At 40.7% G+C, this 23,190-nt stretch overlaps 1 protein-coding gene across 4 annotated transcripts in view; it reads left to right on the forward strand.

Annotated features, from left to right (window-relative positions):
* The window catches only part of Astn1 (astrotactin 1), a 329,685-nt gene that overhangs the window by 233,533 nt on the left and 72,962 nt on the right, over positions 1-23,190 (forward strand). For all 4 annotated transcript variants that reach the window (XM_011238739.3, XM_011238740.2, NM_001205204.1 and 1 more), the window contains exons 12-16: positions 1,523-1,689; positions 4,681-4,875; positions 6,303-6,430; positions 13,617-13,721; positions 16,712-16,900. In XM_011238739.3, the coding sequence (XP_011237041.1) occupies positions 1,523-1,689; positions 4,681-4,875; positions 6,303-6,430; positions 13,617-13,721; positions 16,712-16,900 (784 nt within the window). The remainder of the gene's footprint in view (positions 1-1,522; positions 1,690-4,680; positions 4,876-6,302; positions 6,431-13,616; positions 13,722-16,711; positions 16,901-23,190) is intronic.

Raw genomic sequence — 23,190 nt, forward strand, 5'->3', positions numbered from 1 at the left:
AGAATTAGTCAGTAAGCAGTACATATCCTGCTGTGATCTTTGACTGGGAGAGCAGGAGGGAGCAGAGGTGGCTTTGCAGAGACACATGTATCTGCACATCTGCAGAAGCTAAGGCAAGGTACCTGGAGAGAGAGAGAGGGAGGGAGGGAGAGAGGGAGAGGGAGAGGGAGAGGGAGAGGGAGAGGGAGAGGGAGAGGGAGAGAGAGAGAGAGAGAGAGAGAGAGAGAGAGAGAGAGAGAGAGAGGCCAAGTAGTGGAGAGTGAAGGGAGACATGGCTTACACTGGCCCAAGTTTCGTTTGGGTTATGGAGGAGTGTGCTTGCAAAAGACAGACAGACAGACAGACAGACAGACAGACAGACAGACAGACAGGCAGATATATTGATTAGATGGGTAGGCCGGTGGGTAGGTGAATGGATGGATAGATAGATAGGTAGATTGATAGATGATAAATAGGTAGATGATAGACAGACGGACAGCAGACAGACAGACATATTGTAGTCATCAAAATCCAGAGTTTTGGGATCAAATCTAGACACTCTCAGTTCTACCCCATTCTACCTGCTCAAGCCTGGCCTTCATGGTCCCCTGCTGCCCCATCTGTTAGAATCAGCATTAATATTAATGGACAACATCTTTACACTAGCATAAGGATCCAGGTTGAAAAAAATAATGAAATAAAATAATAGAATCTTGGAGAGTCTAAAGCAATATCGGGGTTGCCCTGTGTCCTAGAATGAGGATAGGGCAGGACGGTTGTGAGAGAAAATGGCGCAGGCTTCAGGTTCGGTAAATAGATGTTTCACGAGGAGACGATACAGCCACTCAATCAGGATGCCACAGCCGATCTGCCAAGGATTCAAGTGTGGACTGACGTGGAGCAGCTATGATTTTAGGAGTCAAACGCTGTGCCTCAGTTTCCTCTTATCGCTCACCTTCTGGGGTGTTCTGGAGATTGGGCTAGACAATTAGGTAGGCTGTGTAGCTTCCATGAATTGTCTTTGAGACATCAAGGTGATCATTTCCCCACTGTGAGAGCCATCACACTTCTCTCCAAGGCTACAGAAAAAGTCTCCTTTACCGTCAGACTGGCAGCCCTGGTTCACTCCATTCTCCAGCATCGCCAACTGGTACCAAATTTGGTAAAGTGCCCTCCTAATGTGGAGTTCAAACGGCACCACTGCTTTCGGGAGTCCACAGGAATCCCTGCTTAATGCGTTTTAATTCTGGCCCACCACTTCCTCTCTGCTGCCAGCCTGAGGTCCAATTGGGATGCAGCACTCTCCACTTGCTCTGTCTTGACACAGTGCTCCATGCCAGCCTGCTTCAGAGCCAGTGCCTTAATGCAAATGTGAGTTGTGCCCAGAGAGAAGCAAAAAGATTAAAAAAGAGAGAGAGACAAAAGGGCAAAAGGAAATTCATGGATCACTTCCCAGGTGTAATAGTTTCACCTGGAGTCTGACCGTGACTGCACGCGGGTCTCCTGTTTACCCTCTTGTGTGGATTCTTTCTGGTTCTGCCAGTGTCCTTCAGGACTCAGCCCTATGAAGGACAGCTCAGGCTGCTATGATCGCCATATCGGAGTGGACTGCTCAGATGGTTTCAACGGCGGCTGCGAACAGCTGTGTCTCCAGCAGATGGCGCCGTTCCCAGAGGACCCCACCTTGTACAACATCCTTATGTTCTGCGGGTGAGTGGGAACAGCCAAGAGGTTGCTGGGCTGAGGGACTTTCCAGGCTGAAAACCCAGTAGGTCCGTGTGAATGAACTGGTCTTGTCCTAGGCTCTAAGGAGAGAGCCAGTAGCATAGATAGAATGAACACTTTGATAGTCTAGAGGAACCTTAGGGCACGTCTAGTCCAGTGGCTACAGAAACACAGCCTCTGGCTTACCTTAAAGGAGAAATTAACCACATGGTTTACATAAATCATTGCTTAATTAAGCAAAGATGTCCCGAGCTATGCCTTAAAGGAGCTACGTCAATAATACGTTTTGTGGCAGAAACTGTTCCCGTGGTCCAACACTTGAGAGAAAGATTATGTGAATCTAGTAGATTATCAAAGGCGGAGGAGTGGTTTTCGAAGAATGGGAACTTCAAATGCTGCTTCTCAAAGCCCCGGCATTTTACATATCCCGCCCTCCTTCTGCAAAGTTATTAATCCCTCAGGATATAATGCTCTTCCTGTGATCAGCTCTCTCCCCCATCCCCGTGAGGGAACAGCCTGGGCGATAACATTCCATTTCACAGGCGAGAAAAAGATGCCTGGTGAAATAAACGATCTCCCTCAAGACTGGAAAGTCAGTAAACGGGAAGATTAGGAGCAGAATTCAGGTCCTTTCTGACTTTTTAAAAGCACTGCAGTTTTCTCAAAATTTAAATTTGTATTGCTGAGTGAAATTATAGTTGAAGTCATTTTCATGTTATATTTATCAAGTAAATAAAGATTTAGCCAATTCTGCTATGTCCATAGATTGCTCGTCCCTTCTTTCCTCCCTTCCCCCACTCCCTACTACTATGCTCCACTCCCCCACCCCATCCTGTTGCTGCCAAGTCCTCTGGGTGCTTGCTGCATGCTATACACCACACTGACCACTAGGCTGCGGACGAAAGTAGTATTTAGGTTTGCGTCCTCAAGAATCTCACCATCTAATAAGCTTGCGATGAAAATCAATGTTTATAGTCATAAAACTATGTTAGGGGTTTGCTAAAAGCCGATGCCTGCTGTGTAACCCGTGAGAAGGTTTCCAGTGCAGTTGCAATGTTGTTTTATTGTATTTTATCTCATTTCTTTGCAATTGAGCAATTTGTGTATGTAGTTTCTCGTAAAATCCCATTCCATAAATAGAAGCTTGCTCTAAACTTTAATGTTCTCTGTAATGTTACCATTAAGATTGACCCACTTCAATTAATGGAAGCAGACTCGGCGGAAGCTGCATCTCTTTTTATTTACTGTACACTCATTTCACCACCTGATTGTACAGAGAGCCTATGTACGTGTTAGACACAAGGGTGACGACAGGATGCCCAGATTGGCCTACCTTCTCAAGAAGTTTACCATGCAATACTTAGACAGAAGAATGAGAAGTGGGGCCATATGGAAGGGACAGACAGTTGGAATTAGGCAGCTTTACCCTGGCCCATCACCCAGACTCTGGCTGATTTGGCTAGAAGAAGGAGCCATTTCAAGATCTCCTCCAAGACCTACTCTGACATGTGGAATCTGTCCTTTGTGAGCCTCAAGTCATATCTGTCTCCTGGACAAAAGCCATAGATTCTCATTGGACTTTCAGGTTTTAGTCAGAATTAGGCACATGTTGAATGGTGTTGCCCAAGGCCCATATATTACCTGGCTGCCAGATAAGTCCTGACTTAAGGTTCTTGTAGAGAAAGAAATTCACATGCACTTACAATTAAAGAATCCCATTCACACTGGTTAATTCAACGGTATAAATGGGAAATGGCATGAATTAGCAGTGAAGGCTGCTTGCCTGTGGTCCTCATTTGCACCTCTGCTAATAAAAATAGCAACCTTTAGCCAGCACTAGCTGCACATTTAGCATGGTCTAAGTTCTATATGTTGAATATATGAATTAATTTCCTCAATACCCAGTACAACAGCTACTTCCCACACCTTCCTTGCAGTTTTGAAAACAAAGTCTCACGAAAGATTAATCAACTGGCCCAGAGTTGCCCAGTTAAGGACAGCATTGTTACAGTATTGTGTCTTACTTCTTGAAACTATGACCCTTTGTTCCGCTATAAAGGACTGGATTTTTTTTTTTAATTTATCACAATTACTCCAGATAGTGAGAAATGGTGTGCTCACCATCATATTTGTCTTAAAAATTTAAATTTGCTCTATTTCAATGGAGGGGCATAATTCTTTTAAACAATGACAGCCTTATTAAAGAACTGAGTCTACTTGAGTTAACACATGTATCTTACTTATAACATAATTACAAATAAAGTCCAATTAATGACTTACAAGTCACTGACCCATGATTACCAAATTAGTATTACGTTCCAATTAGAGCAATACGATGTGAAAAGCAACCACCCAGGAGGCAGTTGTTGGTTTATGGAGCACACAGTAGTCCTGGCATCTATTTACTTCAGAATTTCAGTGCTGAATGGAAAGGGGTTGGTATGAGTTGCTGATTTGTTTGTATGCATTCAAACAGAATACAGCTAGGAGATCATAAATCTTCCTCATTTCTTAGTTGACTTGCCACAGGAGCAGTTTACAGAGTTATTAATTCCTTAAGCACGGTGTCACTCTTTTGCTGCCTAATTACCCTACAAACAATTGCCAAAGCTCCACTGAATGTGCTTGTGAAAAAACGCAGGCTTACCTTATGCTCAAGTATGTCAATCGATTTATAAGCTGATCTCCTTTAATTCTTAAATTTGATTCAGAAATTAGAAGGATAGCTCCTGAGTCCTAAAAGACCTATCTTCTAGGAAAAAAAAGTAAAATGATTGATGTTACCATGATGGCAAGAACCTCAATTTATAGATTTAAGAACCTGAGTTTGAAAGGACCAAGATCCAATTGGATTATCCCTGGTCTGGAGCCATCCAGTATCTTTCCAAAGGAATTGCTTCCCAATTTGCTGCATTGCTTTTGTCCTGATGAGTCAATGATGCATACTTCCTTACCTTGAGCTCTCTATCCTATTAGGTGTATCGAAGACTACAAGCTTGGTGTGGATGGACGCTCTTGCCAACTTGTCACTGAGACCTGCCCAGAGGGAGGTGACTGTGGGGAAAGCAGAGAGGTTCCCATGAACCAGACTCTCTTTGGAGAAATGTTCTTTGGCTACAACAACCAGTCCAAGGAAGTAGCCACTGGACAGGTGCTAAAAGGAACATTCAGGTGAACTTCATATGCATAAAGCTGTTTTTCAGGGGTGTTGATTTGTCTTCCTTTTTGAAGAGCCTTATTCTAGTCATAAAAGTGAATGTGATATACCTAAAGATGCAGATAGTGTTCTTGCCCACAATCCTGTCCACATCTACACTCTTCATTCAAGAACCCAAGAAACATGCTCCTTCTGGGTGCATCAAAAAACCTTAAAAGAAATCTTACCTTCAAGACTTCATGTAGAAGCCACACCAAAATGTTCAAGTTCCATTCTACCTCCAAATATTTTGTTTGTTTGTTTGTTTTTGAGACAGGGTTTCTCTGTACAGCCCTGGCTGTCCCAGAACTAATCTACCTCCAAATATTAAGACCTGACTTAAGCAAGTCTAGAACAGCAGTCCTCAGAGTCTGCTCAAAGGATTCTTGGCCATCACTGAACCTCTTCAGGGAGCACTTAGGCACCACCCATTAGAGAACTAAATTTCCTTCATATTTGACAACTAAAATACCATGTTGTAATAAGTTGGATTCAGTTGTAAGAATCCAGTTGTTGTCTATTAAGTAAGACATATAAAATATAAAATAATATCATTCCCCTCTTTCCCATAAAACAGGTTAATATTGAATGGGCTTATTAGCAATTTTATATGAGCTAATTATTAAAATTTCTTTTAATTTTTAACATGGTAAATATTGACATTGATGATTATGATTAAGTATTTAGGACATTTAGTTATTTTGAAAATTATAAAGCACTCCTGGAGACAAAATATTTGAACCATTTATTTAGAAAATGTGTTACAGATTCTTCATTTGGCCAACTGACTCCTGTGCTTGTTCTTTTGGGAGCTTTTTGAATTTTCTTAGAACCCATAGGCATATTCTGGCTATCAGATGTTGACGATGATGTCAATATTTTAACATGAAACACAACTTGGTAGCAAACTAAGCCTTGGAAACCCTTGGTAACACATTGGAAGCAATTTTCAAGATGGTTCCTGTTTCTCTTTTGAACAGGAGATTTTACAAGTTTTTTTTTTTTTCTGCTTTCATCAATGGCATTGATTTGCCAGGGCAAAAAGTGTGATATCAGAATTGATCTTGTGATTGCCTGAGTCTTCTCTGTAGTCTACAGATGTAACCATGAGTGTTGATATCTTGTAAAGAGGGAGTCAGAGGCAAACACTCTGGTGGAGGGAAATATTCTCTGTTCTGCCAATAAAGATTTTCAGCTGATTTGCCTCTCATCTCTGCCCCCTAACCCCCTACCTTCCTTATTCATATGACAAAGTAAGTCATGTCATGATTACCAAGTGAGTCTCAGCGTGAGGCATGACTTTTGGTAAAGAAAGACTTTTTACAACTGTGTGTTGAAATACAGACTGCATGCTGAGGGGTAACATGGACACTCAGAAAGCAAAGGTCTGCTCTGTTTCTAGACAGAACAACTTTGCTCGTGGTTTAGACCAGCAACTGCCGGATGGTCTTGTGGTTGCCTCTGTCCCACTGGAGAATCAGTGCCTAGAGGAAATCTCAGAGCCCACCCCAGACCCTGACTTCTTGACTGGTAAGTGTTCATTCACTTTCTTAGCCAAACCCAGACAGATGTCTATAGTTTCTTAAAATCACACCACTATCTTAATGATGCTCATGTTTGTTTCTAAGCCAGTCATTTCATTGAAACATGATAAATGATTGGTTATAAAATCGAACATTATTAGGATTAATCATCAGTAAAATTGTCAATATTCTCATATAATTGCTACAAAATGCCTGTGACAATATCTTTTCTTGCTAAATTCTATAGGAATTCATGAGAAAAGAATGTCGTAATGGAGGCATATGCATTATAAAATCAAAGGTTACTAAGATTGTCAGAAAAATTGTCAATATTCCTATATAATTGCTGAAAAATACCTGTGACAATATCTTTTCTTGCTAAATTCTATAGGAATTTGTCAGAAGAAAATGTCATAATGGAGGCTTATGCATTATAAAATCAAACATTATTAGGGTTGTCAGTAAAATTGTCAATATTCTCATATTATTGCTAAAATATCTGTGACAATATCTTTTCTTGCTAAATTCTATAGTAACTCATCATAAACTATGTCATAGTGGAGGCATATGCATTCAAAGGTTTTGTTTGTTCGAGGTATGTAGGTCATGGAGGCAGGGAGAAGATGGATTGCATCTATCCTAAATGTGCGTTAATAGTTCAGTTGAGTTCCCTGCAAAGAACTTATGGAGCAGTGAGATAAGACAGAGACTTGTAGAGTTTTGTTATCCAGTGACCCTGTGTTTGAATCTGGCTGTGTTACATGAAGGTCTCTTGATCCTTCATCGAGTGAAGGAGACAGTAAAACCTGCCTCTCTGTTCTTCAATTCCAGTTTCTTCTCTCAGCCTATAAGAGACAGAGACATAGCTTGATTAGCAGAGGCATGGCCCAAAGGGTATAATGTTCCTTTCCAGGTTGTAGGTTCTAAATAGATACTCTTTGAGCTAAGAAAGGACTTCAGGTGTCCCATGAACTATAGAAAATCAGTGACTTGAGATGTAGCATCACTTGCTAGAACAATATGCATGCACTCAATTTTGTTTATTATGCTTGTTTCTTCATTATCCCTCTGCCTTATTTATCTTGCCTTCCTTATTCTCTACTGTCTGCCTCTTTTCCTCCACTTTCTAAAGAATGGTTGAGCCTTCAGCAGAAACCAGGGATTAGAGGTCGTTCATCCGGAGGCAATGAAGCATAGAAATCATTAGCATGCACTCTGGAGCCTGACAACTGAGATCTGCTCCTCACAGGTCTAAGTTCAGGGCAAGTGACTTAGCTTCTCTCTGCTTAGGTTTCTTTTACCCTTAAAAATGTGGATTAAAACACTATCTTCCTCATAGAATTGACATGATGGACTAACACTAACAAAATTGTTCCTAACACAGATGACATCTGTATTTATTAACTAAATAGTGTACCAATGAAAACTACTGTTCAGCATGTATAAACAACCTGTGTCTATATACAGTGATAAGTGTCCTAGCATAAAATGGTAAACTTACTTAAAACACTATGAGATATTTTGGTGATTTTTGCTTTCTTTCTTTCTTTCTTTCTTTCTTTCCTTCTTTCTTTGTCTCTCTCTTTTTCTTTCTTCCTTTCCTTTTTCCTTTTTTATTTTTCTGCTTCCTTTCTTCTTCTTTATTTTCACTCCGTTGTAGATGATAACATTATGTCTCAACAATGTCATGTCTCAATGTAAAAAAGTTGGCCATGCCTGTTACATGTCTTCCCTACAGTAGGAAAGTAAGCAACATAAAATAAATAATAATAAGAAGTAGATATGTACTGAACCTTCAAGAAATATCTTCAAAATAAAAAGTCATTTGCCCATGGGAGACTGACTACATATATATACACATACAAACACCACACACACACACACACACACACACACACACACAGAGAGAGAGAGAGAGAGAGAGAGAGAGAGAGAGAGAGAGAAAGTCAGAGAGCCCTTATGATACTGACATGTAGCCTCAGGAGTGTTAAAAGGTGTAGGTCTCTGGCATCACGTTCCATTTATTTACTGAGAAACCCTTCTCTCTCTCTCTCTCTCTCTCTCTCTCTCTCTCTCTCTCTCTCTCTCTCTCTCTGTGTGTGTGTGTGTGTGTGTGTGTGTGTTTGTGTTTGTGTGTTTTTGTGTTTTTGTGTAAAAGAGGTTTGGGGGCTGCTATCTACAAACAGGGCAAGTTTCATGCTAACAATAAACTACTTGTTTAAAGATTCACCAGGAGCCACACACACCCCTCCCCTGAAGTTTATGATTAATTTTGGAAGAGAAGATTGCTCTGCAACTACCAAGCTAGGAGGATACCCAGGGCAGCTTAGGATGATACCAGCAGCCTTTCAGAAGGATTGAGTGGAATAGAGCTGAGAAACATCAGAAGCACCTGTATTTGAATCCATACCTTCTAGATAAGGAAAAACTTCAAATTACATTCTTAGCACAACAGGATTATATTTACCGGTGTGTTCTTGAACCTCTCTTCACATGGCTTACTAGAGTTTTTTTTTTTTTTTTTTTAAAAAGAAAGAAAGAAAGAAAGAAGTTGAGACCCCTTTAATCTGCATGGCTCCAAGGAAGAGGGAGTGGAAATCACAGGGGGAAATGTACAGTTCACGATCTGGCTGCTTTTCTATCCAGTTTTTAACCTATTTTTGTTAAGCAGAACTAGTTAGACCAAGGGCACACCTTTCTGTGTTACAAGCAAAGAGTGAGCTCTTTCCCTTGTGGTTTTAAAGCCCAGAACAACTAGAAGGATTAATTAAAGAGATGGCTGACCCAATACCTTCCATAGTCTCTGGCTAGTTCTGGCAACAGTTTAGTGATAGCTTTTCATGCGGTGATACAGTGAATCTTTCTGTCACACTCTGTGTTGTTATGGGTCATAATCCTCACAAACCTCCAAGCTTGGAGGGTTTTAAAGCTAAAGTGATCTTCAGAGTCTTCTGTCTCAGCATTTCTAAGCATGTTTTTTTGCTGTTTTTTTTTTTTTCATGAAGAAAATCAAAGTTTTTTTTTTTTTCATAAACCAGCTCTGACTTCAAATTTGTTCAGAAATCTGCATGAGGTATCCTCCCTTCAATAATTTACATCACCTTAGTAGAGTAAGCCTGCAGGCAAGAAACCCCTTTCACTTTATTTAACCCAGCAATTCCCAATCCTGTTTAATTAGAGAATCCTTTGCCCACAGTCCATCTGGCAGAGTTATTAAATAACACTGGCAATACTGATTTATAAATCTTTGTTGGCTTCTTCAGAATAACAGTTAAGCACTCTAAGCTTCCCGGGCCTTTCCATTGTCATACGTTACATGGAAATAAAGAAAGGCCAATCAAGTGGTACCAAACAGTAACTGCTGTTTATTCTGGGCCGGCACTAGCAAGGAACATGGCAGCTCTCATGTATGCTTTGGCACAGCCTCGTCAGTCGGAAGGAAAGTGGAAAACTTTCGTGATGAGGAAGGGGAAGCTCAGCAGTGTGATTGACAGCTGTTGACATGGGGAAACTGAAGGTGAACCGACTGGAACCTCTGCCATGGTCCTGGGGGATGCATTAGATAATCAGTCATTCATGAGATCCTTGGGGTTTGAATGAAATTGTTACAGGAATGATTATTACGCCTCTGAGGTCATATGGTAGGGAAGGTCTGGCTTTCCACAGAACTAGCTTGGGGGCTTTAGGTTTGCTCCCTGGATGAGTCAGTAGAGACATAGTCATAGAGACATGAGTCATAGTTTTCTAAGCAGTTGCTATAGATCTGGGGTAGAGTTCTGCTTCTGCGTTGTTGTTTTGTGTCCATTTGTATACTCTTTCCCTTACCCTCCTCTCTCTTCCTCTGTCCGTCTCTCTGGTTCCTTCCTTTCCCCTCTCTCTTTTCACTTCTCTTTCCTCCACTTCCCTTTTCAGATTATACCCTGTATGTTCAGTAACGATTTCCTCAAGCATAGGTTAAAATATGTAAAATAAAAATAATACCATTCTCAAGAAAATGTAGTCAGATACTTTATTTGAAAAAAAAATCCATTTAGTATAAAAGCATTCCAAAAATGATAGTAAAATAAACCTGACTGCACGTCAAGGACACTCTGAGAAAGAAAGACATGACTCAGCTAGAAAATACATAAGTTATTCTTCCTTTTCCACTATGGGATGAATTATTTGTGAGTAGGCATAGACAGACATCTCCCAAGCATTAACAGTTATGTGGCTGCTTTCCTGATGACAGTGGAGTCTGAGCATAGCCACTGGAATTCTGGTTAGCAGTTAAGTGTGGTGGGAAATAATAAAAATCGAACCAACACATTCCTGGTGGTCATGCTGGCTCTCGGTTCCTGTGGGCTGCCTAGCCATGCACTGTCGGGCAATGGTCGACCTGTTTTTATGTCGTGGAGACTCTGACTCAGAGCTTCAAAATGTCTACACCCAACTCACTGGTAGGTCGTTACCACGCCAAACTCCCATGACCTTTGTGGTGTACCTCAGGCAAACCCTCGCTTTGCCACTGTACCTTTCCCTCTTAAACCCAGAAAAGCTGCCACGTGAAGGAAGATGCAACACAGACTTAGTTCAGAAACAATGATAACTCAATCACTGGGCACAAGAGCTAAAATCCTAACTTGTAAGCCTTACTAATTCTAAATCCTCCACTGTCGAATCCTGACAGATCTGCCATTGAAACCAAGAGACACTCGTAATTACATCTTGTCCTCATGCTATCCCCATCCAAAAGACCTAACTCTCTCCTGCTTCTTCTCTTCCTTCATCCAACCCGGAAGTCCCTCCTACTCACCCCGCTGACTTCCTTTATTCATTAGGAGATTGGTTCACAAGAACTGTATCAGGCCCATCCACAACAGTTAGGTAACCAAGTCTACTTGGCTCATCTTGGGTAGAGGTGGGAGACTATCATCTCTATCTCCAAACATCCATGCCTCATACTTATTCTTAAATCCTCTGTGTTGTTCTAGGATGAAGTCTATAAAGTCACAGCAATGTATGCGTTAAGAAATGTCAAGTCTACATATGTAAACTTGATGGTGGAGCGAGAGGTGGGGTGGGGGAGAAAGGTGACAGTGTCACAGGGACATGCTTGCACATGTTGCTTTATTCTCTCCCAAATTGTTTTATGCTCATAATTTTATTCTGCTCTGGCCGCCTACCTGTCTAGCAAATGAGATAAATACCCACTTTGGATCTAAAAACAGAACACTGTCAAGAACATTTGCCTAACATCATATGTACAGCTACATGAAACCACAGAACTACAAAGGAAACCAGAATTCATTTCAGCCAGACCTCTGTCTTTGCAGATTAAACATCTGGGAACTGCAATGTCCCACAGCCAAGTAGCCAGACAGAAGCTACTTGGGTTGTGAGAAAGAAATGTGACAAACATCAAAGTAATTGTCATTCTGAAACATCCAGCTGCAGCAACACTAATAGCCTGAAGGCCAGGCCACCTGGTTTCTTGTTTATCTTTTTCTACCAGGACACAGTTCAGTTAAAGGGCTCTACCCTCCATTGTTGAAGATCTTGGTGTGTTAGGCTTGGTGTGTTTTATACATAGGCATTATCAGACAGCAACAGAGTGGCTGTTCTGATATGGACACTGTATTAAATGGCTCGGCACTGCACACATATTTTCCGTGTTAATGAATTGTACCTTTAAAGTAATGAAGTCTTACATTTGTTAAGTTCAAATTCCATTTGTCTGCTTTTGAAGTTAATGTGAAGGTGAAAAGCCAAAGTTTGTATTCATTTGAATGTCGTCAAAAAGCTTCATGCTTTGAAAGATGAACATTCAAAAGAGAACACAAAAATCTTCTCTTCATTGCATGAAACTTCTTTTTGATTACCTGAGAGAAAATTTAAGCAGTTGCTTCACTAAGCAACTTTTCTTGACCTTTCTTCCTTTTACCAATAATTATTCCCATCTGAATCACACATAAATGGAAAGTTGGTAATTACTCACCTAATTTGATCAGAGTTGACAAGCAGCTAATTAATCCTGCCCACTCTCCATTTGGTTTAGGTATTATGTTAGTTGATTTAGTTTCAAGCAGCATAAGCCAAAATGGCTGAAAAATTGACTGCACATGTCTGTTTCATTGACATCCTTGTGCATACACAGTCTATGTATCATGTACACTTGAAGTACTCATTTGTATATGTGTACATGTATGCACACATGTAAGTATACATGTGAGATTGATATATATATCAGATGACAGGCACAGAAATGAAGCTAAATGGTTTGTTTTGGTTTTTTTTTTTTTTTTTTTGGTAAATAAAATTAGGAAGGCATTATTTTATTTCCTTTGGCCCAATCATTTTGTTTCTGTAGGATAGTATATTTTTAGTAGCCACTAAAATTCAAATTGGAGAACTCTTTCTCTCAGCTCTTAAGGAAGAGCACACCATTGATAACATGTAAAGGCCCTAAAGAGGCATAGGTTGAGAGGTCTTGGGCAACAGACTTAGCTTCTCAGGACCTGGATCTTCTCATAGGTAGTGGGCACCTTAACGACATAGCCTATTGCTTGGCACATGGATGGTGCTTGGTATTTGGCTGCCACTACCCTTTGATGACTTAGTTACCTGGGCACTGTCCTTTCTGGTAAAGGGGAAATAAGCATAATCAGCCTCAGAATAATTAAAGTGTAAATACCAAATATTAATCAATTAAATGAGACAGAAAAATCGATGTTACAGATACACGAACTGAGTCAATTACTGCATTTTTAAAAAAGAGACTATGAATCTGGCATTACAATAAGTGTGGAATCAAATATTAACTTATTGTTTAGATATTACAATAGAATGAATAAGGAGTCTGGACCTAGGTTCAGGCACATCTGGGACCCACCCTGATTTAACCTAGTGTCCTGGGTACTTTATATAAACTCCCTCTCAGGGTCTTGAGGTCTTCATTTGGCAGGTATAGATAATAACACCTATAGAAGAAGGATCAAATGGCTTAACATATGCAAAGTGCCCAGCAGAGATCAAGAGTTCAATAGAGGATGGATGTTATGACCGACTACTCTCCTAGAAAGTCTCTTCATCAAAGAGCCCTTCATAATTTTCTCACCATTACATCCTTAGCGTAATTGAACGGGGTCATGCTTTTCAACCTGGGGCTTGTGAGTCAGCCTCACACACTGACCTTCTGTCTCTTCTGTCCCCAGGGATGGTGAACTTCAGTGAAGTGTCTGGATACCCGGTGCTGCAGCACTGGAAGGTTCGGTCTGTGATGTACCACATCAAACTCAACCAAGCAGCCATCTCGCAGGGTGAGCACTACAGCAGGCCTACCCCCAGGCTTTGGAATTTCTTTCCAAAGGAATCAGCCAGCTTAGAAGTAGCTCAACACACAACTGACTCCATGAGACTTGCAACCAATGCACTCAGATTGACTCTTCAGGGCAAATGGATAGAATGCTATTATTTCCTAAGCACAGATGAAGTTGCAAGGTGTATCTTATACTATTGAATTGGCAAGGCTGGAACCAATGAAAATGTCATTTTTCCTGGGGTTATGAAGTGTGAGGAGAGTATTTTTATAAAGCAGGCTTTTCATAATTGTCAGAATAAACATTTGAAAGATCAAAACCAGGATTAAAAGATTTCATGTGATGCCCCTTGCCCCCAGAAAAACAAGTAGCTGGAAGGAAGTGAAAAGAAAGAGATAGTAAATGAGGCATTTCCTAAAATATAATAGAACGATTATTATAGAAAGCAACAGAGAAATCTGTCTATAACTACATGTAGTAATATGTGTTACATCTATTACATAGAATGAAACGACATATAAGCATGCAGCTATACTGTATCTAATAAGGAATGGTGACTTCTCAGCTTAGTAAGGGTCTTGGAGGCAGCAGAAGGAAGGTGGAGTCTCAGGGTCAATAGAAGGAAGATAACTGACCATTAAGAATTATGATGAAAGCTGGGCAATATGGTGCATACTTTTAATCTCACCACTTGGGATGCAGAGACGGGTGGATCTCTAAGATCTAGGACAGTCTGGTCTTCAGAGTGAGATCCTGGACATCCAGGACTACACAGAGAAACCCTATCTCAAAAACAAAAAACCAAATCAAACAACCAAAAATAATTATGATTGAAAAACCATCTAGAGACTGCCATATCCAGAGATCCATCCCATAATTAGCCTCCAAACAATGACACCATTGCATACACTAGCAAGATTTTGCTGAAAGGACCCAGATGTAGCTATCTCTTGTGAGACTAGTCTGGGGCCTAGCAAACACATAAGTAGATGCTCACAGTCAGCTATTGGATGGAGCACAGGGCCCCCAATGGAGGAGCTAGGGAAAGTATCCAAGGAGCTAAAGAGATCTGCAACCCTGTAGGTGCAACAACATTATGAACTAACCAGTACCCCTGAGCTCTTGACTCTAGCTGCATATGTATCAAAAGATGGCCTAGTCAGCCATCACTGGAAAGAGAGGCCCATTGGACATGCAAACTTTATATGCCCCAGTACAGGGGAATGCCAGGGCCAAAAAATGGGAATGGGTGGGTAAGGAAGTGGGGGGCGGGGAGGGTATGGGGGACTTTTGGGATAGCATTCTAAATGTAATTGAGGAAAATACGTAATAATAAAAAATATTTAAAAAAAAGAAAAAAAAAAGAAAAAACAACCATATAATTAAAAAGGATGTTTAGAAAGAAGCGATGGATACAGCCAGCCAGATAAGGTTATTACTATAGAAAGCAACAGAGTTGCTATTGAGTTGGATTGTTTATTACAGACCATTTTCTCCCATGATGCTGTTAAAGAAAAACAGAAACTACAAACAGAATTGGCTGGGGTGAAGAGAGAAGAGACATACAGAGTTCTGCTGCTGTTCATCATTCCCAATTCTTATATATTCGGTTTTTGTAAAATAAAGTATAAGCATATGTTAAATATAGGTGATCTTTTTAACCTATATTCTCCCATGGTCTTTTCTTCAGAAAATGTCAAATCTTTTGCAAACTTTTTTTGGTTCCTGTATTCTTTAGTTTTTCACTGATACGACAGAAAACACAGGATACAATTATCTTCAGGATGGGTATATTTGGGGTCACTGCCATGTTAGAGAAGGCATGGTGGCAGGATCTGATGACACCTGGTCACACCGTGTCTGCTCTTAGGAAGCAGAGAGAGAGATGAATGCAGGTGTTCAGCTTGCCTTCCCTTTGTTTTCTGTCCAGAAACCCAGCCCATGCAATTTGTACCACCCAGAGCTAGGGTGGGTCCTCCCACCTTGTCTCTGTTGTTCTTTTACTGTGATAAAACACAATAACCAAAATCAACCTCAGGAGGACAGGGCTTATTTGATCTTACACTTTCTCATTACTGCTACACCACTGAAGGAATCTGAAGCAGGAACTCCAAGCAGGAATTGAAGCAGAAACTGGAGAAATGCTGCTTACTTGCTTGCTCCTTGATGACTTTCTCAGATTATTTTCTTATACAACTGAAGCCCATCTGCCAAGGTTTGACATCACCCACAGTGGGCTAGGTCGTTCCACATCAATCATTACTTCTAAAAAATGCTCAACAGACTCGCTTACAGGCAAATCTTATGGAGACATTTCTTCAATATTCCTCCTTTTTCTTCAATATATCTAGATCTATGTCAAGTTAACAAACTCCAACCAGGACACACCTTAACTGACCTAATCTAAAACTCCTTCAGACATATGCTCAGAAATTCACTACCTAGATGATTTCAGATACTCTCAAGTTGACAATCAATATTAGCTATCACAGTCTCTACCCAAAGAATATTTTATTTTATTTTATGACTCTGTGCTTCATCCACACCCATATCCACACAACAAATATATCATAAAATAATGCTTCGTGTTATGATGTGAAATGCTCCTTGCTGGTATGTATGTTTCTATTTTAGACTAAACTATTCTCTTTCTATTTTTAAAATGCTATTAATTCAACTGACTAAATTGGCTTAATGTCATGAACTGCAGTTTTAGGGGATACAAAACCCATTTACTTAATGGTTGCAGGAGTCAGGATTTACCCTCCTCTGCTTAACTTGCCTAAAATTAACCAACATACTTGAAAAGACACCTATTTGGGAAGAGGAATATTTATTTCAGTTAAACAGAAATGCATGCTATTCCTATCTAGTTCTCAAACACACCCTTGAGGTTCCAGGGTCCCACTTGGGTCCAGGTTGCCTAGGAATCCATGTACCTAACGGGTGAGTCCCAGACTTATTTACTCTCGGGTGACTTTCTCCCATAGCCTTCAGCAATGCTCTTCACTCCTTGGATGGGGCTACATCTCGTGCAGATTTTGTGGCTTTGTTGGATCAGTTTGGAAACCATTACATCCAGGAAGCTGTCTACGGCTTTGAGGAATCCTGTTCTATATGGTACCCAAACAAGCAAGTCCAGCGGAGACTCTGGCTGGAATATGAAGACATCAGTAAAGGTGAGTGGCCTGCCCCGTGGCAAATTTTACACCTGTGCCGGTCCTATCCGCCCACATACAGTCTGTATGGCTGGCCACACATAAAGGCTCCATAGGAAAAGGACTAATTCAGATTGCCCTCAATTCTGTGGGCTTATATGCAAAATTTTTAAGGTCATTGCTTATCTGCAAAATTTCTAAGGTCAGTTTGCTAAAGATCAAACCTTGAAATGAGGATATTAGATGAGGCGGATGGACTCATAACCATATGTTCACTATGTTGGTTACTATAGAGTCCACTAACAGTTGACAGCCACCATCCATTCTGCTGCTGTGAAGAAGGAGAAAAGAGGGAGAATGTTCCAGTCCATTTACCCACCACAACCCCAACACACTGCCTCTTAACCTCTCACAGGAATGACATACTAGGCCCCTTCTCGTTCATTCTTGCACTACATTTCGGTTTATTTTCCATTTTCCCTATTGATTTGTGTTGTGAAGAAATGTCTTAGTGTTGGATGACAGGTTTAAAAATAAACCTGGTCCCTGCTATCTGAACAGCAAGTGAACGGCCAGTAAATGTGACCCTGAAAACTTTCAAACCTTCTGAAGTCACTTTGTTGTACAGTAGTGATGCTGTCCTAAGTATTTATAATCATATCAAGACTGATTTAGCATTGCCATTCTTGGACTTCCTCCTGAGCCGATCTGCAGGATGTTCTGATGGGAGCTAGTTATGGACTTGTGAGCTGCTAACATGGAAGTCTTGAACTGACAGAACAAAATTCAAGAAATGGGGTATCTTAAGTCATGGATCAAGACTTCCTGTGAGACTAGGGACACTCCTGTATCGGCAGTACTAGCAAAGGGCAATCAGGGCTGTGGCTTGAATGTGCTGGTTTCTGTGAACTCCATACAAACCCATTTGCTTTCCTCAACAGGATGTAGAAGTGTTATAGCTTCTCTTCTGACTGGCATCTTTCTCCCAGGACCAAAAGATTAATCACTGGGCTACTGTGGCTGTAAAAATAATCTCCTGAGACAGAATCCTCCTACATCACAAAACATGACAACAGGTTTCTCAAACTTTGGAATCTGAACAGTGTTCTGAAACCAGTTTGCTGGAAGAACTGTGTACTATAAGGGACTATAGTTAAGAACAGTTCTAGCTGCCAAAGCTCTCTGAAGTCTCCATTCCAGAGTCCAGCGACTGAATCACAGGGCTGAGCCCTCAGCTATTCCTGCTTGACAGGAGTGTGGTGGTTGTCAAGGCCTGAGATTTCTGGGAGACAAACATCTGACCTTTCCCCAAAGCTCCTGATTCTACATGTTGCTTCTCTCCAAGGACAGTACTGTCCTCAAAGAGAAATACTGAGCCCAGAAGGGAAATCCGTCATAGCCTCGGCACTGTGCCCTGCTTTCCTTTGATGGGAAGCCTCTCTGCCACTGGGCATCCACCATTGCCACAATCCAAGTGTTGACTTTAGTTCTCTGAAATATGACTTATCTAACTTCTCCCTTGTCTAACTTTTAAAGGGTATTCAATCATTTTAGTTTGCCTTAGCTGTGCCTGACTTGTAAGAAGTCACGAGTGACCACTGCCCATACTCACCCCGCCACCCCCATTCTTGAGACTTCTCTGTAAACTATAGGATTCAACGATTTGGTTGTTTGTGTTTGTTCTCCATTTTAAATTTGGGCACTGATCTCCTTTAACTCTAAAACACAATCATTTGTTGATGACTGTTTCTTGCTGTTGTGGCCAGTGATGATAGGGGGTGGGGGGTACTAACTGGTGCAAAAGCCCTTCTTATACAGACTTTTCTGTAGGCATCATTGAGGGTATGCAGCTTTAGCTGCACATGACTGACAAAAAACTCAGAGGGGCATGGTTTAAGCCAGATCTTTAGAGGGCAGCATTCCATTCAATAGTTTATTTTTTTACTTCTCATGATACCACTGTGTGGTTTGGCATTTTGGATTAATTACCTCTACATGACTCTTTTGGAAACTTATGAAAAAATATACTTCCGTTTCTTATATCTAAGCTTAGATTTGATTGATTTCTCTCTTTCTCTACACCTAACCCCCTTTATTTTTCCTTTCTCACAAAAATAACACAATTAGAAATAGAATTTCTGGGTCATCTGTGTCCCTGTACGTCAATCTCTAAAGTTACTTGTGTCTCCTTTCATCACCCTTTACCCTTGAATCCAGAAAACAGGAATTTCTTCCATCTCACAGTAACCTCTCTGCCTGCTCTGGGCTCTCAGCTGTCCTGTTTCTCCTCACCCCATGATTCACCAATTGTGCCTTTGTTAATTCTTTACCATATTTTGGCCACCAAATTCTCTCATCCCAACGTTAAGTCTTTGCAAACTCATGTTCTCACAAACATGAGCCTTTTTACAACTGTTTACTTTAAACACATTCTCAATACATTTCTTAAGAGTCTGTACCATGTCTCTGCTGCCTCTCATTGACTCCATTTCACTCCTCTGATTGCTTTTTAACAGCACTAGAGGAGAAAATCAAGGACTTTTTAATCAGAGTGTCACTGGCATTTAGTCTATGACTCTCCATCTATCTTATCTATAGACTTTCTATCATCATGTCACTCCTTAAAAATCCTCTCGTCACACGATGTTGCCATTGCTGTTCTGTTCATGTTCCCTTCCTATGTTCTTCACCTCTATTTTCAAACCTTTGCCCTTACTCCTTTGAAAAAATCATTTACATCTATTATAAGGATGCAATGCTTTCATTTTTTGCAAGATTTAATATCTCTCTCTCTCCTGTGTGTGTGTGTGTGTGTGTGAGAGAGAGAGAGAGAGAGAGAGAACAGGTGTGCTAGTGTCATAGTGCCCATGGAGACAAAGGGAAAGTACCAGTTCCTCTAGAGCAGGAGTTACTGGTGGTTGTGAGCCACCCAATTTGCAAGCCAGGAACTGAACTGGAGTCTTCTGAAAGTGCAACAAATGTTCTTAACCCCTGAGCCATGTCTCCCGCCCCTTTCATCTTTACTGTTCCTTCCTTCTTCACTGATGTTGGGTGATTTCCATCTGAGTCTTCCTCAACTACCACCCCAAATCTTTCCTCTCCTCCAAGAATCAGGACTTCATTGATACTTAGTGTTTAAGATTTCTGCATGCATCTTTTCCAGGAACTCCAGTGACCAACACCTGTGTTCCCTGGAGCCCCTAGATTCTCAAACCATGTATGGCACAAGATTTAAAGTGAAGAGTTTTTGTTCTTTTTATTCTTTGCATTAAACCAGTATGAAGTTCTAACCTCTTCACTACCTAGATACGTTCTCAACTCAGGTCTCCTATTTTGTATTCCCTCAAGGTTGACGTTACAATATCAATTGCTGTAGCAATGATTCAGATTGGAGAAAGTAAAGGGGAAGGGGAGGGAGTTAGAAGCTCATATATGGTGTGCTGTAATAGATAGCAAGGGTTTAGTTCAGTTATGTACTGCACAGTTGGGTGAATGTAGTTAACTACAATGTTGTCACATTCTAAGTGGTTAGAAGTGAATATTTGAGTATATTCATCATAAGTGATCAAAATTTAAGGTGATGGATATGCTAATCACCTCGCTTTGATTATTACATCAAACATACATCATGCATATACATAATATGCATCATTCAACATATCATGCTGTACTTGTAAATCTGTATCGTTATTATATCAATAAGAACACCGTTTAAATGGGTTCCTCTTGTAACTCCTTCACTTCTGTTTCCTGCCATTTCACTGCATTCTAAAATTCACCATCTGTTACCTTTTAAAAATGCAATTTAATGCCCTCACTCCTCAGCTTGAAGCCACATACTTACTCGTCCCTGCTGTCTCCGCACGAGTAGTACAGCTTTGCTCCCTGTATTGGTTTCCCGTGGCTGCTGTAACAAATTACACAAGCTTGAAGTCTGAAAATAAAGTCACACTCTGCTCATTCTGGAGGCTGGAAGTCCAGATCCAGGCTCAGTGAGCTGAAGCTCAAGAGGCTGACTTCAGAGAGGATGGGAGCTTCTCAAGATCCTGGTCTCCCTCCATTGGCCCTGAAGCTCTTTGGACTTCTGAGCCTTGAGACTAGGAGCTATTCATCTACCCAACCTTGTCCACCATTCCGGATCCCCCCTCCTACTCTGCAAGAACTAACTAGAGTGACGCCATTTTCACAAGGTCTTCCCAAACCCCAGGCACAGTCCTTTGCAGTGTGTTTCCCGCTTCTATAACACTTTATAGATTCTTTGTAGCATTCTTACATTTATCTATATTGTCATTTGCTTGTAGGACTTCTCCAATAACAGTGGCCTTGGAAGCACTAACTATATGTCTATCTTGAATTTTAAGTGTATTTGTTTAAAATATTCAAAGGGCATTAAAACAGTATAAAATGAAAAACAAATCTTTTCCCTCACGTTTTCCTAGTAATCGACTTGCCAGAGGAAAGAAGATAACAGTTACTACCAGTTTATTGTCTAGACATCTGGAGTTTCTATTCTTCTGCATTTATAAGTGAATGAACAAAGTGTAGAAGAGATAAATTACGGTCTAGTCTTATACGTATGTGTGCAATGTATGTGTCCAAACACATATGTACGTAAATGATATATAAAGTCCTTTAACTCTTTTCTTTCTGAATATCTATAGAAGGTATATCTACATATAGATACATACAGAAAGTGGTATGTATATATTCACACATATACACATGTAAAGTAATAAATATAGAAAATGCATATGTAATATCAAAATCACTTTATTTATATAAGAGAGCAAACTGTCTGGCTGTTTGCTCCAAGATTGATTAGTGATAAGTATGATAGAGTTTTATTTTTTATGGTGATAACTTCCATATTTCTTTTCCTACAACAAATATGTGCCTCTTCTATAATAAATTCTTATAAAAGATTAAAATCTATTTTATGAAAAACTTGCTATCTTCCATTGAAAACTGATCCAATTAACCTACAAATCCAAAGCACACATAGCTCAGCAGTGGCTTGGTGCTACCCTCAGCATTTGGGAAGCAGATTCAGGAGGATTAGAGGTTCAAGCCTTCCTCTGCCACATAGCAAGTTCAAAGCCAGCCCAGATTATGTGAGACTCTGAATGGAAAACATAAAACAACACCTCTCCCTCCACACAAACCCCCACCAGGAAAAAAAAAAACACGAAAGAAAGAGGAAAGGGGGAAAAATCCTCTGAACATTGGCTAGAAGTCTGGAAGGAAATGCAAAGCATTATGAGCAGGCTACATTAGTGTCTAAGTCTTCAGCCCCAAGGGAGTGCGAGGCATACAATCAGCTCCCACAGATTGGCCAAAGAATGAGCCTTTCGCCTTCCCTTACTTCGGAAGAAATAGAAAAAAAAAGCTGTATATATCTATAGAGCTCAGAAAAGTGATCAAGAAACGGTGGTCCTTCCTCAAATAAGTCTTGCACAGACTTAGCCTTAATCCCCTCTAAAACAGTAAGCTCGGCTGCTTTCTTCTGGTTTTTTAATGCTCTGCTCAGGAGCCTGTTCCCCAGGCCTTTCTTCCCTTCCATTTCCCAAGTCACTGGCATTGTTACTGGAGATCGGACCTTTGACCGTCTTACCTTCCTGACCTGTGCTTCTGCTGCACATTAGCTGGGGCCCCTAGGCTGATGAATTGAAATAAGCAAGGATTCCTTTGTGCTCTGACTGCTAGTCCACCATGCACACTGTTATCCATTCACTTGTCTCCTTCCCATGGGGAAAGCAGAGCGTGATGCCTTCTTTTTCCTCTGAGGCTCAGCTGAGAGTTTTGTCACATTATTTTAGAGGCAAAGAAGTCTGATCCACCTAGGTGACATTGTATCCCCTGAACTCAGGACCAGGTTTTCCATGTTCCTCTGCGTTGCTTGTGTGTGGTCTTGGTCTTAGATACATTTACCTGGTCCCTTTCCCAGGATAGACAGACCTCTGCTGCAGCTGTCCCAGAACAGGGATAGTTCAGCAGTTAGCCTTCAGATGCCAGACCCAGTGCAGGTCAGCTGAGAATGAATCTTATGGATTTTAGAATGGTGTGGTTTTCAGGCTAATGCCCCAGACTGTAATGCATGCCTTGACAATATGACCAAGCTAAAGACACAAACTTACAGAAATCTGATGAAAAGTCATCATTACATTTTCTGTAATGTTTTGTTTTACGACCCTTGGGTTGCAAATCAGCTCCAAAGGCCCTTTCTGTGTATATTTGCAACAACAAAGTTAGCACACAAGTAGCAAAGCAATTATGGCATATGGCTATTTTCTCTAAATGATTCATTTAGTCAT

This window comes from Mus musculus, chromosome 1 (genome assembly GCF_000001635.26).
Source record: "Mus musculus strain C57BL/6J chromosome 1, GRCm38.p6 C57BL/6J".
Lineage (NCBI taxonomy): Eukaryota > Metazoa > Chordata > Mammalia > Rodentia > Muridae > Mus > Mus musculus.